The sequence below is a fragment of the Aegilops tauschii genome, chromosome 2 (genome assembly GCF_002575655.3).
Source record: "Aegilops tauschii subsp. strangulata cultivar AL8/78 chromosome 2, Aet v6.0, whole genome shotgun sequence".
NCBI lineage: Eukaryota > Viridiplantae > Streptophyta > Magnoliopsida > Poales > Poaceae > Aegilops > Aegilops tauschii.
In genome coordinates, this window is record NC_053036.3 from 514,903,379 (window position 1) to 514,917,412 (window position 14,034).

The window sequence follows — 14,034 nt, forward strand, 5'->3', positions numbered from 1 at the left end:
TCCATTGTGGATTCGTATATGTCGTTTGACGACGGCAAGGACATGTGGGCTGCGCTCGAGGCCAAGTTTGGTGCCTCGGACGCCGGCAGCGAGTTATACGTCATGGAGCAATTCTATAACTACAAGATGACTGATGAGCGCCCTGTTGTACAGCAGGCTCATGAGATACAGTCGCTCGCAAAAGAACTTGAGTACTTCAAGTGTGTGTTGCCGGACAAATTTGTTGCCGGAGGCATCATTGCCATGCTTCCACCTTCGTGGAACAATTTTGCTACTTCTCTGAAACCAAGAGACAGGAGTTTTCCGTTGCGGATCTCATTGGTACTCTTGATGTTGAAGAGAAGGCGAGAGCAAAGGACACACGTGCTCGAGTTGCTGAGGGAGGTTCTAGTGCCCACATGGTACAGAAGAAGAACTTCCAGCACAACAAGTTCAAAAACAACAAGAACAAAACTCAGGGCAAAGGCAAGTTTGATACAAAGAACAAGCCATCACATTCTACCAACTTCAAGAAGAATTCTCATAAGAAGGGGAAGGGACTTTGCCATGTCTGCGGTGATCCTAATCACTGGGCTCCGAAGTGTCCTAACCGTTTTGAGGAGCGGGAACATGAGAAGAGCGGCAAGTCCGCTAGTGTTGTCATCGGTGATACTGATATGAAGGAATCAGGGTACGGTATTTTTCCAACCATCCTTTCAGTATTTCAATCCTCTGATTGGTTAATTGACACCGGTGCCAATGTACATGTTTGTGCTGATGCCTCCATGTTTTCTTCTTATCAGGCAACAGGGACTTCTCCCGTGCTGATGGGAACGGGTCACATGCCATCGTCCGAGGTGTTGTCATCGATCCGAGAACGTTCATCATGTGTCGCCCATCAATAAAATCTCGTTAGCGGTTCCCGTTTATGTCGAGATGGTTTTAAGTTGGTTTTCGAATCCAATAAAGTTGTAATTTCTAAGTATGGACAATTTGTTGGAAAAGGCTATGAGAGCGGAGGCTTGTTGCGCCTGTCTTTGTCAGATATTTCCACTAAAGTTATTAATAATGTTTGCCACAATAATGAGTCTGATATTTGGCATTCACGACTTTGTCACATTAACTTTGGTTGCATGACGCGGCTGGCCAATATGAATTTAATTCCGAAAATCTCTACTGTCAAAGGCTCTAAGTGCCAAGTATGTGTGCAAGCTAAGCAACCTCGCAAGTCCCATAAGACTGCAGAGGCAAGAGACTTGGCGCCACTAGAGCTTATACATTCTGATCTTTGTGAGATGAATGGCGTGTTGACAAAAGGTGGAAAGAGATACTTCATGACGTTGATTGATGACTCCACTAGATATTGTTATGTGTATCTTCTGAAATCAAAAGATGAGGCTTTAACTTTCTTCAAAAACTATAAAGCCGAGGCAGAAAACCAACTTGATCGAAAAATTAAACGGCTTAGGTCCGATCGTGGTGGAGAGTATTTTTCCAATGAATTTGATCTATTTTGTGCGGAACATGGTATAATCCATGAGAGGACGCCTCCCTACTCACCTCAGTCAAATGGGGTAGCCGAAAGAAAGAACCGAACTCTAACTGATATTGTTAACACCATGTTAGACACATCGGGTCTTTCCAAGGAATGGTGGGGGGAGGCGCTAATGACTGCGTGTCATGTCCTAAACCGAGTTCCCACAAAGCATAAGACCATGACTCCATTTGAGGAATGGGAAAGGAAAAGATTGAAATTCTCTTACCTACCTACTTGGGGTTGTTTGGCGAAGGTCAATATACCAATTTCCAAGAAGCGCAAGCTTGGATCAAAAACCGTGGATTGTGTTCTTCTGGGCTATGCTTTTCATAGCATCGGCTATAGATTTTTGATAATAAAATCTGAGGTATCCGACATGCATGTTGGTACGATTATGGAGTCGAATGATGCAACTTTCTTTGAGGACATATTTCCTATGAAGGATATGTCGAGTTCATCAGATCAGGAGATACCTACTCCATCTAGTGAGGAATTCGCTGTAATTCCTGAACCCACCATTGCGATGGAACACGTTGAGAATCCTGTTGAGGGTGACAATGGAACTCCTGTGAGGAGTAAGAGACAGAGGACTGCAAAGTCTTTTGGTGATGATTTCATTGTGTACCTTGTGAATGACACACCCAGGACTATTTCAGAAGCCTATGCATCTCCTGATGCTGACTACTGGAAGGAAGCTGTTCGTAGCGAGATGGATTCCATCTTAGCTAACGGTACCTGGGAGATCACTGACCGTCCTTATGGGTGCAAACCTGAGGATGTAAGTGGGTGTTTAAGAAGAAGCTTAGACCTGATGGTACGATTGAAAAGTACAAGGCACGGCTTGTAGCCAAGGGTTATACCTAGAAAGAAGGTGAAGACTTCTTTGATACTTACTCACCCGTGGCTAGACTGACCACAATTCGGGTGCTACTATCACTGGCTGCCTCACATGGTTTTCTCGTTCATCAAATGGACGTTAAGACGGCTTTCCTCAATGGAGAATTGAAGGTGGAAATTTACATGGATCAGCCAGATGGTTTTGTATTACCTGGTCAGGAAGGAAAGGTGTGCAAGTTATTAAAGTCTTTATATGACCTTAAACAAGCTCCTAAGGAGTGGCATGAGAAGTTCGAAAGAACATTAACTGCTGTCTGCTTTGTAGTAAACGATGGTGACAAGTGTGTGTACTATCGCTATGGTGGGGGCGAAGGAGTTATTCTATGTCTGTATGTCGACGACATATTGATCTTTGGAACCAAACTTGATTTAATCAAGGAGGTTAAGGATTTCTTATCTCGCTGTTTTGAGATGAAGGATCTAGGAGTAGCTGATGTTATCTTAAACATCAAGCTGTTGAGAGATGAGAATGGTGGGATCACACTGCTTCAGTCTCACTATGTGGAAAAGGTCTTGAGTCGTTTTGGGTATAGCGACTGCACACCTTCTCCAACTCCATACGATGCTAGTGTGTTGCTTCGAAAGAATCGACGGATTGCTAGAGATCAACTGAGGTATTCTCAGATTATTGGCTCGCTTATGTATTTAGCGAGTGCCACGAGGCCTGACATCTCTTTTGCTGTGAGCAAGCTGAGTCGGTTTGTGTCAAAACCGGGAGATGATCATTGGCATGCGCTTGAGAGAGTTATGCGCTATTTGAAAGGCACCGCGAGCTATGGGATTCACTACACCGGGTATCCAAGGGTACTGGAGGGTTACAGTGACTCAAACTGGATTTCTGATGCTGATGAGATAAAGGTCACAAGTGGTTATGTCTTTACACTTGGTGGTGGCGCTGTTTCCTGGAAGTCTTGCAAGCAGATCATCTTAACGAGGTCAACTATGAAAGCAGAACTCACAGCATTGGACACTGACACTGTTAAAGCAGAGTGGTTTCGTGAACTCTTGATGGACTTACCTATGGTTGAAAAACCAATACCCCCTATCCTGATGAACTGTGATAATTAAACTGTGATCGCCAGGATAAACAGTTCGAATGACAATATGAAGTCCTCAAGACATGTGAAGAGGAGACTAAAATCTGTCAGAAAATTGAGGAACTCCGGAGTTATTACGTTGGATTATATCCAAACGTCGAAAAACTTGGCAGATCCCTTCACAAAGGGTCTATCACGTAATGTGATAGATAATGCATCGATGGAGATGGGTTTGAGACCCACCGCATGAGTTGTCCATAGTGGTAACCCACTCTATGTGATCGGAGATCCCGTGAAGTAGAAGTGGGAGACAAGTTGTTGGTCAGCTGGGAGGAGAGTATCCCTATATTAACTATCCCACTCCGTGAAGATGCAATACTCTCCTGATCTGCATGGCAGGTTCATACTTATCTTAATGTGTTCCAAGTGGCTTATTCGGGTAAGCAGAGATGTTGTCCTGCAGAACATCTTCTGAGGAACACACCTATATGAATTTGACTGTTAACGTCGCAGTCTGTGAGAATTGGGTGTTCTCTAATAAATTCATGAAAAGGTCCTGGAGTACGACGTATATGCTCCACCCGCGGGGAAGCCTTGCGGCAGCCCAGTATCGGTCAAGAATTTGTGTGAAACTAGTCTCACTGAAAACTTGTAGTTCAAGGCATAGTCCACTATTCAAGTTGTGATCTAGTGTAGCATAAATCTCTAAGTGAAAGTTCAACTTCACAGTCTTCACTAAGCACCGGTATATAAACAATGTTTTGGAACTAAATGATGAGATGTGCCAATGAGACTTTGTGGGGGATTGTTGGAATTTTGCTAGTAGGCCTTTGGCCCAGAGCCCAACTAAAATTCTGAAATTCTCTTGGCCCATTCATGCACACATGTGAGTGGAGTGAGTGAGGATAAAGTTTAGTCCCACCTTATAAGTTGAGAGAGAGTTGCACCTCTTTATAAGATGAGCTCTTCTACCACTTGTATGAGCATGACAAGAGGAGACCTACACGCGCGCTCCTCCTCCTCGCTCGCCTCGCCACGCCTCGCCTCGTCACGACGCGCCGCGGGTTGCGGGATTGAGCCGAGCCGAGGACAGAGCTATGCACGTTGTCTATATTTTTGCTGCTCGGGAAAAATTAATGAGTCATTAATTAATAATTAACGAACGCGTTAATTACTGAACCGTTTCCGATTCTTTTGGATCATGACGACTCGGGCGTGGGGTTTACTCTCACGACCTGCCCGGCCCGCACTATATAGTCAGGCAGACGTCTACCCTAGCCGCCGCCACTTCGTATGGTTTCTCACCACCGTTCCAGATCATTGCGCCGCCAAGCAAGTCTTCTCCATCCCTCCTTTCGGCGTGCACCGGCAGAAGGGACAGCAGGCCTCCGGAACCCCGCCTCTCGTGATCCTGTACGGGAGAGGGGCGATCAGGTTTTTGGGGAGCGCACTCGCGCGACTGCTGGCAGCGACGACTTCGCGAACGACGACTTCTTCCCCGACCTCGGCAACCTCATCCTCGACGACATGGGCGACAACGTCAACGCGGCGGTGCTGCTCCCGCTGCACCGTATGTGATTCTATCCTTCCTGGTCGAGATCGTGATAGAATTCATGTTTCTAGTATATGCCCTAGATGTGATCTGTTCATCTGCTATGCTAGTTCACATGATTAGTTTAATCTCTGCTGCTGTAGTCATGATTTATATTCTGTTTATTCGGATTAAATCTCGTAGTAATTTGCTCATATTTCCAACAACATACACCCCGAATGGAATAAAGCGTCCTGGCTAGTGTTTTTTTTTTGTATGCTGAAACTATGGCCCGGCCTCTCAAGTCTCAAGATCCGGCCATGGTACGCTGGAGCTGTGGCTTATTGGTGATGAGGGGCACTGTTCTTGACTGAATAGGGAGTCCTCGCGCCGTCACTTTCCTTCGTCGCGAAGCAAGAAACTCCGGCCGCGAGGTCGAATTTCCAGCCGCGATGGTTGCAGCAGTGTTCCGACCGCACGGACGATGCTGATGGTTGCAGCAGTTGACGTGGACTGTATCTGTGACGAGCATTCACACTGAACCAAGAAATGAAGCGATTGAAGGAAAACAAGTGAAGGGTATGCATGCGCATAGTAGCAAACGGGTTGTTTGACCTTCCATGGCCTCTAATAAAACTTGGGTTCTACTTTCTGTCTGATGAACATGATTTTTGGCCAGCCAAGTCACCTGCAGTGCAGTGACAACCGGGACGTGTGTATGGTAAATAAGTGATGACACTGAAAAGATACACAAAGTATTTTGACCAATTTAGATGGTTAACTCCGTGAATCTGATGTTGCCATGCATCAACATTATCTGAATCAAGGCTGCTTCCATGCCCCGGAGAAGAAGGTTGCAGGGATACAAAACAAGTAGTAAAAAAATCACTATAGAATGAATCAAACCAGGTTCCCAGTCCTAAGGTGAAGTGTTGCATACACAACCATTTCCCATACAAATTTCAGAAGAGAAGGGCATCTCGTCAATATTACTGTATTCTCTGGGTCTCATTGCAAAAAACACTACCGACCAGGACGTTTTGCTAGCAGGTTTGCACACGACCTAATGGCCTGTGGACAAGCACGGATGCACGCGCAGTTCCTTCTGATCTTGCCTCAAATTGCGGGGATTAAGAAAGGAAAACTTCAGGCACGGAGAAACTGTACATGTATCAAGTGACAAATAGTTGCAACAAAACATATAGCAGCATAAAAAGTCTACAGAACGTGTGTCGGGCAAAGTTGCAAAACAGCATCATTTTCCAGGCCTTTTAGCGTTTCTCTGTACAATGATCACATGTCATCTACTAACAGCTCTCAAACACTACACACTGGTGCTCTGACGAGCGAATTCAGAACTAGGTGCAACACCATCCAGCCATTCAAATGAAACATGATATTGAGTGCTGTCTACCCTGGGACGCTGCCGCTTAGTTACCCGCATTGATTCCAAAAATCCGGACCTTGTGCATGTTCGGTAGTTTCGCAACAACCAGTACTGTGACTGCAATGGTGTTCAAAAAGAGCATAGGATGTTGATAGTCTGTGGTGTGCGAAGCGATCAAGTACCTGCAAAGGACCAGAGACATCCCCGTAAATCACGATGCTCACTCAGATCTATAAAGGACAGTCAAAAGAAATGGACAACCCATGAGGAAATCATGAATATACGAGGAAAGGATGTATTTACGTTCAGACAAGGGCTAAAGAATTCACATTTTCCATAAGATCAGGTGACCTGATAGTTCTTAAAATAGCACAGTTCAACCACATACAATTCACGGTTTAGCATTTTTTTTAATCTGTTGTTTAGCATAATTTTAGCTAGCGAGGAGGTAAACTATTTTTAGAAGAAAGAACTAGTAATACTGTTCCAAATATATGAGTTATCAAAAAACTAGTCATACTGTTCCAAATATTAGAAGCCTGCAGAACAACATGAGAGTTTTTCTGATAACGAACTATCAGCTTAACATAAATAGTATTAAGATTAATCTTATCTTTGCATTTCATGGATAGAAGCAAAGGTTTCATGTCGTTGAGTCGATTCGTCGAGCCCAGGGTGCTATGTCGACATGGCTGGCGTTGGGCAAAATTAATAAAAATAATATTTATATGGCAGGAAGCAAGAAATTATAATCTCATACGGCAGCAAATTCCAACCTTATGTGACAATTAGGCTCAACAGGTATTCCTGAGCTGGCAACATTAAGCCCAACAGCGTGGACTATATGACCCAACACTAACCCTAGCAGCTCTATCGCTCGCATCCTATCTCTCTCTAACCCAGCTCCCTTGTACGGCGCACCTAGCTCAATCTTTCCCTGTACACCCCTACTGCACCGCCCTTACCACCTTCTCTTTCCCAACAACCAACCCCGAACCTTCTCTTTCCCAACAACCAACCCCGAACCTTCTTTTTCCCAACAACCAACCCCACACCTACCTCCGCTCCCAGCAGCCCCCAGGCCGGCGAGCCTCAGCGAGCTCAAGCACTAGCCCAGCTCCATATCTCCTCTGTCCACAAGTAAATCGTCCACACCGGGCGGCGGCCCCGCTCTCCACTGGACTCTCACTCGCTCCAGGTCCAAAAAGTTTTCACACATTCTTGTGCCAAAGCTCTAGCTTATCCCTCCGATCCCGCCCCCCCCCCCCCCCCCCTCGACTGAGTGGCACAGTTAGTTCCGGCGACACCAGGTGGTATGTTGTCACCATTAATTTCTGGGCTCTTGCCTAACTGAGAAATTCTGGGCATTGATCTCAGTTGTCCACCTCAGAGCGCCCACACGATGTAGCGGCATTTAGGAGATGACTTATTTCCTTGGATAAATCAGGATAACTATGTACAAAATTTCCGCATACCAAAGGGCAGCCCGGTGCACATAGCTCCCGCTTGCGCAGGGTCCGACCACTTTGGATCTATAGTACGCAGCCTTTCCCTACATTTCTGCAAGAGGCTGTTTCCAGGACTCGAACCCGTGACCTCATGGCCACAAGGCAACAACTTTACCGCTGCGCCAAGGCTCCCCTTCACAAAATTTCCGCATAGTAAATAATAATAATGCCATGTCAAAAGGAAAAAAAATTCTTCAAGAGATACAAATTAGCAGGCCTGTTCTGAACACAAGACAAGCATCTTGATCAAGCAGGTGCAGACCGTTAATATTTATCAAATCTTCAAACTAGTTGATATAAGGTTAATATCGTTCTGTCCTTAACAGGCCGATATGGCATGCTGTTAGCCTATATGAGCGCAAAATGAGTCAATACTTCCGTATTGACAAGCAGCCAAAACCACAACATCGACTGATATTGTGGTCACTACAAACAATACGCAGAATTCCATCTAGCTAAAAGGTTTGTTTCTGCGAGCTAATTAAGTAAAAAGTTTGGTAACAGAAAATAGAGAATCTGGAAATATCAAACTGTATTTATTCGTCCTACAATAATAACATGCGGCACACACAAACCATTAAAGTCATGACAAAAATCTAATCAAATCTCATGAAGTATCTCATATGATGGAAATGAAGATTTACCGTGCATGTTATCCCAAATTTTAATGTCCATGCACTAAATAAGAAACATATTGAAGCCAAACATATTTCGTATATGCCAAACAATCATATTTAATTTTATCTACAAAAAACACAACATACTGGGTTTTGATTTGTCCACCATAATTCATATATAAAATGTGACTGAACTGTCCACTCATAAAGAAAAAACTAAAATTGTAGTTTAATCGAACAGAGTAATCATGTGGACTATGTTCTCAGATGGCAGGTGAACAATTCTAGCGAATTACAGGCCTCACAAAAATAGTATAATCAGTTGTGATCACTTTGTTGCTTGCTCACACACCAACCACAAGCGTGATCAAAGTCAAGTGCTTAACCAGTTTACCGCCAAGTTTACTACTCCCTCCGTTCCAAATTATAAGATGGTCTAACTTTTTTCTGAATCGGATGTATATAGACGCGTTTTAATGTGTTTGTTCACTCATTCCAGTCTGTATGTAGTCCATATTGAAATATCCAAAACATCTTATAATTCAGAACGAAGGTAGCATCAATTATTAAAGATAATTAAGTCAATCAGGCAAAATTTTGCATAAAAACACTTATGGATGAAGCCACGAAGATAATACCACAAGAAATAAAGATATAACACGCAATCACTTAAAGACATGGGATGGCCCATATAAATGTATCATATGAGATCCTTGATGTCGAATTTCTATAAACATTTATGAACTTACATTGATGAATTATAGTTCCTTGGATGATTTGATGTCGCTTGCACAAAATTATTATATTCAAAGCAATGCCCAATCCTTACAAACAGATAATAGCGTAAATATGCTAGTTAGATCGGATGTTACTAACTAGTGATCTTTGCAAAATTAATGAATAGGTATAGTATTTGATGACTAGCCAGAATTAATATTTGTGCATATATCCTGGCATGCTGTTCCTTGCCAAATAAGCCCCCAAAAACAGTATTGAAAAGATTGAAACAGAATAACACTTACAGGACTACAGGAACCACAACAAGAAATTTTCTGTTGCGAGTAAGCTGCTTGCCGTTGTCCATTTGCTCCCACCAAGTCAATCTATTATACATCCCCTGGTCATCAGCAAATGGAGTTCCCTTCTTCCAGTGGAAGAAGTGGTATGTAATCTGAAATGAAGATTTAATTAGGAAAGAAATGACAACAGAAAAAAAAATAGATGGTATGCTTCACAATATAATCTTATGAGAAAAATAGCAATATTTATTACTTCCAGAACTGAGGTTGGGGAAAATAGAACTGCGGTATTTCACAACCAGAAAAATTTCATGGATTTTGCCACTACATTATTATTATTATATATTATATTTAAGGTAGCAAAAGAATGATTAAATGCAAACTATTTATTTGGCTATTGAAGGGAAGCCTTGGCGCAGTGGTAAAAGCTGCTGCCTTGTGACCATGAGGTCACGGGTTCAAGTCCTGGAAACAGCCTCTTACAGAAATGTAGGGAAAGGCTGCGTACAATAGACCCAATGTGGTCGGACCCTTCCCCAGACCCTGCGCAAGCGGGAGCTTCATGCACCGGGCTGCCCTTTTTATTTATTTGGCTATTATGAAACAATAAACATTCAAACTAGAATACACTTCATGTGAAGGTTAATCTCCATGACAATGCATACCCTGGGTTGAACCTATTCTCTAACACAACACATCACCTCTGAATCTTTTACAGTCTTTCCTCCTGCTCCACAGTGACCAAGGAAATGCTTTGGATATAGATACTGACTAAGGGTGCATTAAGGACAATACGAGGTTGGAAATGTGGCAAATTGTGGTTAATTCGCCCCAGCAAGTAGTCAGTACTATCCAAGAATACATGAATGATATATATAGTAAACAGACATAGTGTAGGGAGCACTGCATAACTATATGGTATCTAAGCCAAAAAGCAGTGTAGAACTATATGAACTCTGCGCTAAAAAGTCTTTGGAAGCGTATGTCAGCAGACAGAATGGTAATCGGTGTACTCTGCTATTTTACCTACTATACACCCAACAGGGGCATAAGTGTGGTTTGCTATTTCAACACGAGGATGGAAATGAGAGACATCGATCCTTGCTAGTGATACTTATCTATTCTGTATACTCATAAGGCAGGAACATGCAAGACATAACAACAAAATGATGGTAAGCTGAAACCTGAATGCATAGAGGATTAGATAGAAATCCTAAAACACCTTGGTGCATGGACTGAAATGCAGGCTACCGTGGAGGTTTACCGAAAAAGGCTTTCGCGCCGCTTTATATATAAAGCAACGATCAACAACAAGCCGGTACAAACGCACGCCACCACAACACACGCATAACGTGGAGGTTTGGAATTCCATTCATCTCAAACTACGGATAGTGCTTGCTGGTACGAGAATGATGAGTGGTTGAGTAGGGGGGGCGCATCCAGTAGGGTGGGAAAGCAAGCCAATACTAGTAGCACCAACATTCAGTTGGCAGAATTGGGCGAATGAGCCATAGCAATTTGTAGTTAGGGAAGGCGATAGGCAGGCAGATGCGAACGATCTATCCCAATTTCTGACCGCACGAAGCAAGCAATCGATGTAAACTAACTCGAACCGCAAGCCTTCAGATCCACGGGGGGCGCCTATGCCTAGCCAAGCAAGCAGTCAATCCCCATCGAAATCCTAATCCAGGAGAGAGCCGGAGATATAAGAGAGAGGGGGGAGGCGGGTACCGCGAAGTGGCCGAGGTTGACGAGCGTCCAGGCCATGCCGGGGGTGCAGCCGAAGATGGAGAGGATGAGGAGCCAGGAGACGAAGAGGATGAAGATGTAGGTGGTCCAGACCCCCGGGTACATGAACCACTCGGTGTTCTTGTTCAGATCCGGCGGGGGCACCGCCTGCACGTACAGCTTCGCCATCGATCCCCTCCCCTCCCTCGCCCTACCGGCGCGCGCGTGCTGCGGGGCGGTGGCTCCTCCCGTCCGTCCGGCTCGGCGTCGCGGGAGCTCCGGCCGGGGTGCTGCTGCGGGCTGAGAGGCCGGAACGGATTGCCGCTATGTAGGAGAGGCCTGGTTTGTTGCCGGGGAGGGGAGGGGAGGGTGAGGGGTAGGTCAGCGCGGAGGAGGAGGAAGGTTCAAAGATGGGGGACGGAAGAGTATTTCCTGCGAGAGGAGGAGGAGGAGAGGTGAGGTGAGGGTGGGCGACCGACGGGGACGAAGCGACGCCGACCGTAGGATGATGCACGCCTCGACCGCGATCGCGACGGGCGGGCCGCGCTTGGGCCTGGCCTGGTTATTTTGAGTAGAGTATATTTTCTCTTTTTGTTTTATTATTAGCATATAAATGTTTTCTCCTGCTTCCTCCTTTCTTTGGTTCTTTTTTTCTTTACCCGGCCGTAAAGCGAGACGAGATGCTCTCGTTGAATTTGTTTTCTTTTTGGGGGGAGCGAATGTTCTGGTTGGATTTTGTTCGATTGTTGGTTGGGATGTTCTTGTTGGATTTGCGATGGGTTAGTTGCGCTAACTTGTAAGATGTTCTAGATTCTCACTCCTGTTTATTATTGGATAAACTAATGTGTCGTTTTCAGTGCTCGGTGATGTTCGTCCTATCATGCCCCCTGGAAGAATATCTACGGTTCCCGCAAAAAAGGAAAATAGATTGTCTATGATGGCTGGAATGATTCTGCTTTAATACTAGTGCCAAGCGAGCCTGGGTTTTGCTTGCGGCTCCACAAATCGAGCTGCTAAACAATACTCCCTCTGTTTCTAAATATAAGACGTCGAGGGAGTATGTTCGACGGATGAGCTGCCCTCATCAAAATTTCAGGAAAATTTCCCCTTCTCCATAGTACAGGTGGACTGTTGTTCATCAAGAGCAGATTTATGGTACGGGTAGTGGTCTCTTTCGTGATGAATGCTGGGTAGTTGCACACTGACCTCATAATGTTGATGTAGGCTGAACTCAACTAATTTTGTTTGTTAATGTAGGCCGTTGACTCGAATGTGTATGACGAGGAGAGTACAGGCATCCCGCCGCGTTCCGTTCCTTAAATACAAGGTGCTCGTGTGTTCGTGTGTGTAACCAACGCGCAGAAACTTTGTTAATTGCCAATTTAGCATCATTATCATGTGCCTGCTCAACAAAAGAAGCCGTTTCATTTCATTTTTCATGGATCACGACAGGGCCTCTTTTCTTTCTTTTGCGATGGTTCTTCTCCGGGTCGTCTGAGTAGTCTAGGGCTTAATTTCTTGCTCGTAGCATCCGTCTCATGGACAAAAAGAGCAGCAAAGAATATCAAAACATTGAGCAACGAGTCCTCGCAAGTTGCGTCTACAAGTTCAACGTAGCACTCAAGACCCAGCACAATTCGCCAGGACATGTTTGATTTTTCAGGAGTGTTATTTTAATTCTTTGTAGGAGCAATTAGTTTTGGTAGAGTTGTGGTATTCTCCCTACAAAATCAGCTATGCTACCTAGCTTTTCAACGCATTTTCGTCCTCTAGCGATTCAGGACCGCTCGATGCTTTTTTTTAGAGCACGCAAAGTGTGTGCCTTAATTTTATAGAAGAGAGCAGCACAATTTACAAGAGGTCTAGCGAGTGCGGAGCACTCGAAAGACAACGTCCTCGCCGACACCTACGTTATAACGTAAAGTTACTATCTCACAAAACGGTTCGAAAGACAACCGCTCAATGCTTTGACACTCGTCCTTTTTACTGCGATGGCAAATGGTCAACCGTCCTTCTTTTTACACTCCTATGACTGCATGGTAGCAGATGACATGTGGGCCTCATTAACCTGTGAGGCTAGCGAAAGAGGTGTGTCTCCTATCATTTTGGTGGTCCTATTGCGGCTTGGTCCCATCTGGCGATGTTTGGGCATGTGCGTCCACGTAGGTGGGGGTTGTTTTCTCACATTATCTGCTAGGTAAAAGGAGGATGTAGCCAGGTGAGCGTTGCACGTTGTCACCTTCGATGAAAGTTGCAGAAAAATTGGGACACATAAACAGATTGCAAACAAAACCACCCATGGAAGTAGTGAAAGGCGCGCACCATAGTTTACCTGATGGGATCCCATCTAGGGGCCTTTGTCGGTACTCTGCCGGAGGGGGAAGCCAGAGGCAATCTTCATCGACCTATAGATACAATTGGATTGCTGGATAGCGGTTTTCGTCGGTACTCTGTTTGTCACAAACTTAATACTTTGAGATGCATTCCTGGATAGCGGTCTTGAGGTGGAGTAATAGTAGTAGATACAGTTGGATTAACGGTCTACTTGTCACGGACATAATGCCTATATATGAACCATGAAGAAACATAATCATAAATATGCGCTATTATGTCAATTGACCAACAGTATTTTGTCTACCCACTGTTGCTATGTTTATGAGAGAGATGCCTCTAGTGAACTTATGGCCCCCGGGTCCATTCTCCATTATTACTAAAAACCTACAATTGCTCGTTGTTTTTATTTGCTTTATTTTATTTTACTTATTACGTATCACTACCAGATTTGATCCTTGCA

The 14,034-nt window shown here is 44.5% G+C and overlaps 1 protein-coding gene across 1 annotated transcript; it reads right to left on the reverse strand.

The window, feature by feature from the left end:
* Positions 1-6,151: 6,151 nt before the first annotated feature.
* LOC109732907 (uncharacterized) lies at positions 6,152-11,736 on the reverse strand. Its single transcript, XM_020292108.4, has 3 exons — positions 11,244-11,736; positions 9,516-9,664; positions 6,152-6,550 (listed from the first exon to the last, which is right to left on the reverse strand). Exons 1-3 carry the CDS (start codon positions 11,427-11,429, stop codon positions 6,412-6,414), a joined length of 474 nt encoding a protein of 157 aa, XP_020147697.1. The 5' UTR covers positions 11,430-11,736; the 3' UTR covers positions 6,152-6,411.
* Between the last annotated feature and the right edge of the window lie 2,298 nt (positions 11,737-14,034).

Coding starts and splice junctions, on each gene's coding strand:
- LOC109732907 (XM_020292108.4), bottom strand. CDS start 11,429: ATGGCGAAGCTGTACGTGCAGGCGGTGCCCCCGCCGGATCTGAACAAG. Junction 9,665..11,243: donor TCAACCTCGGCCACTTCGCG/GTACCCGCCTCC, acceptor TCTTCATTTCAG/ATTACATACCACTTCTTCCA. Junction 6,551..9,515: donor GTTGTGGTTCCTGTAGTCCT/GTAAGTGTTATT, acceptor GGTCCTTTGCAG/GTACTTGATCGCTTCGCACA.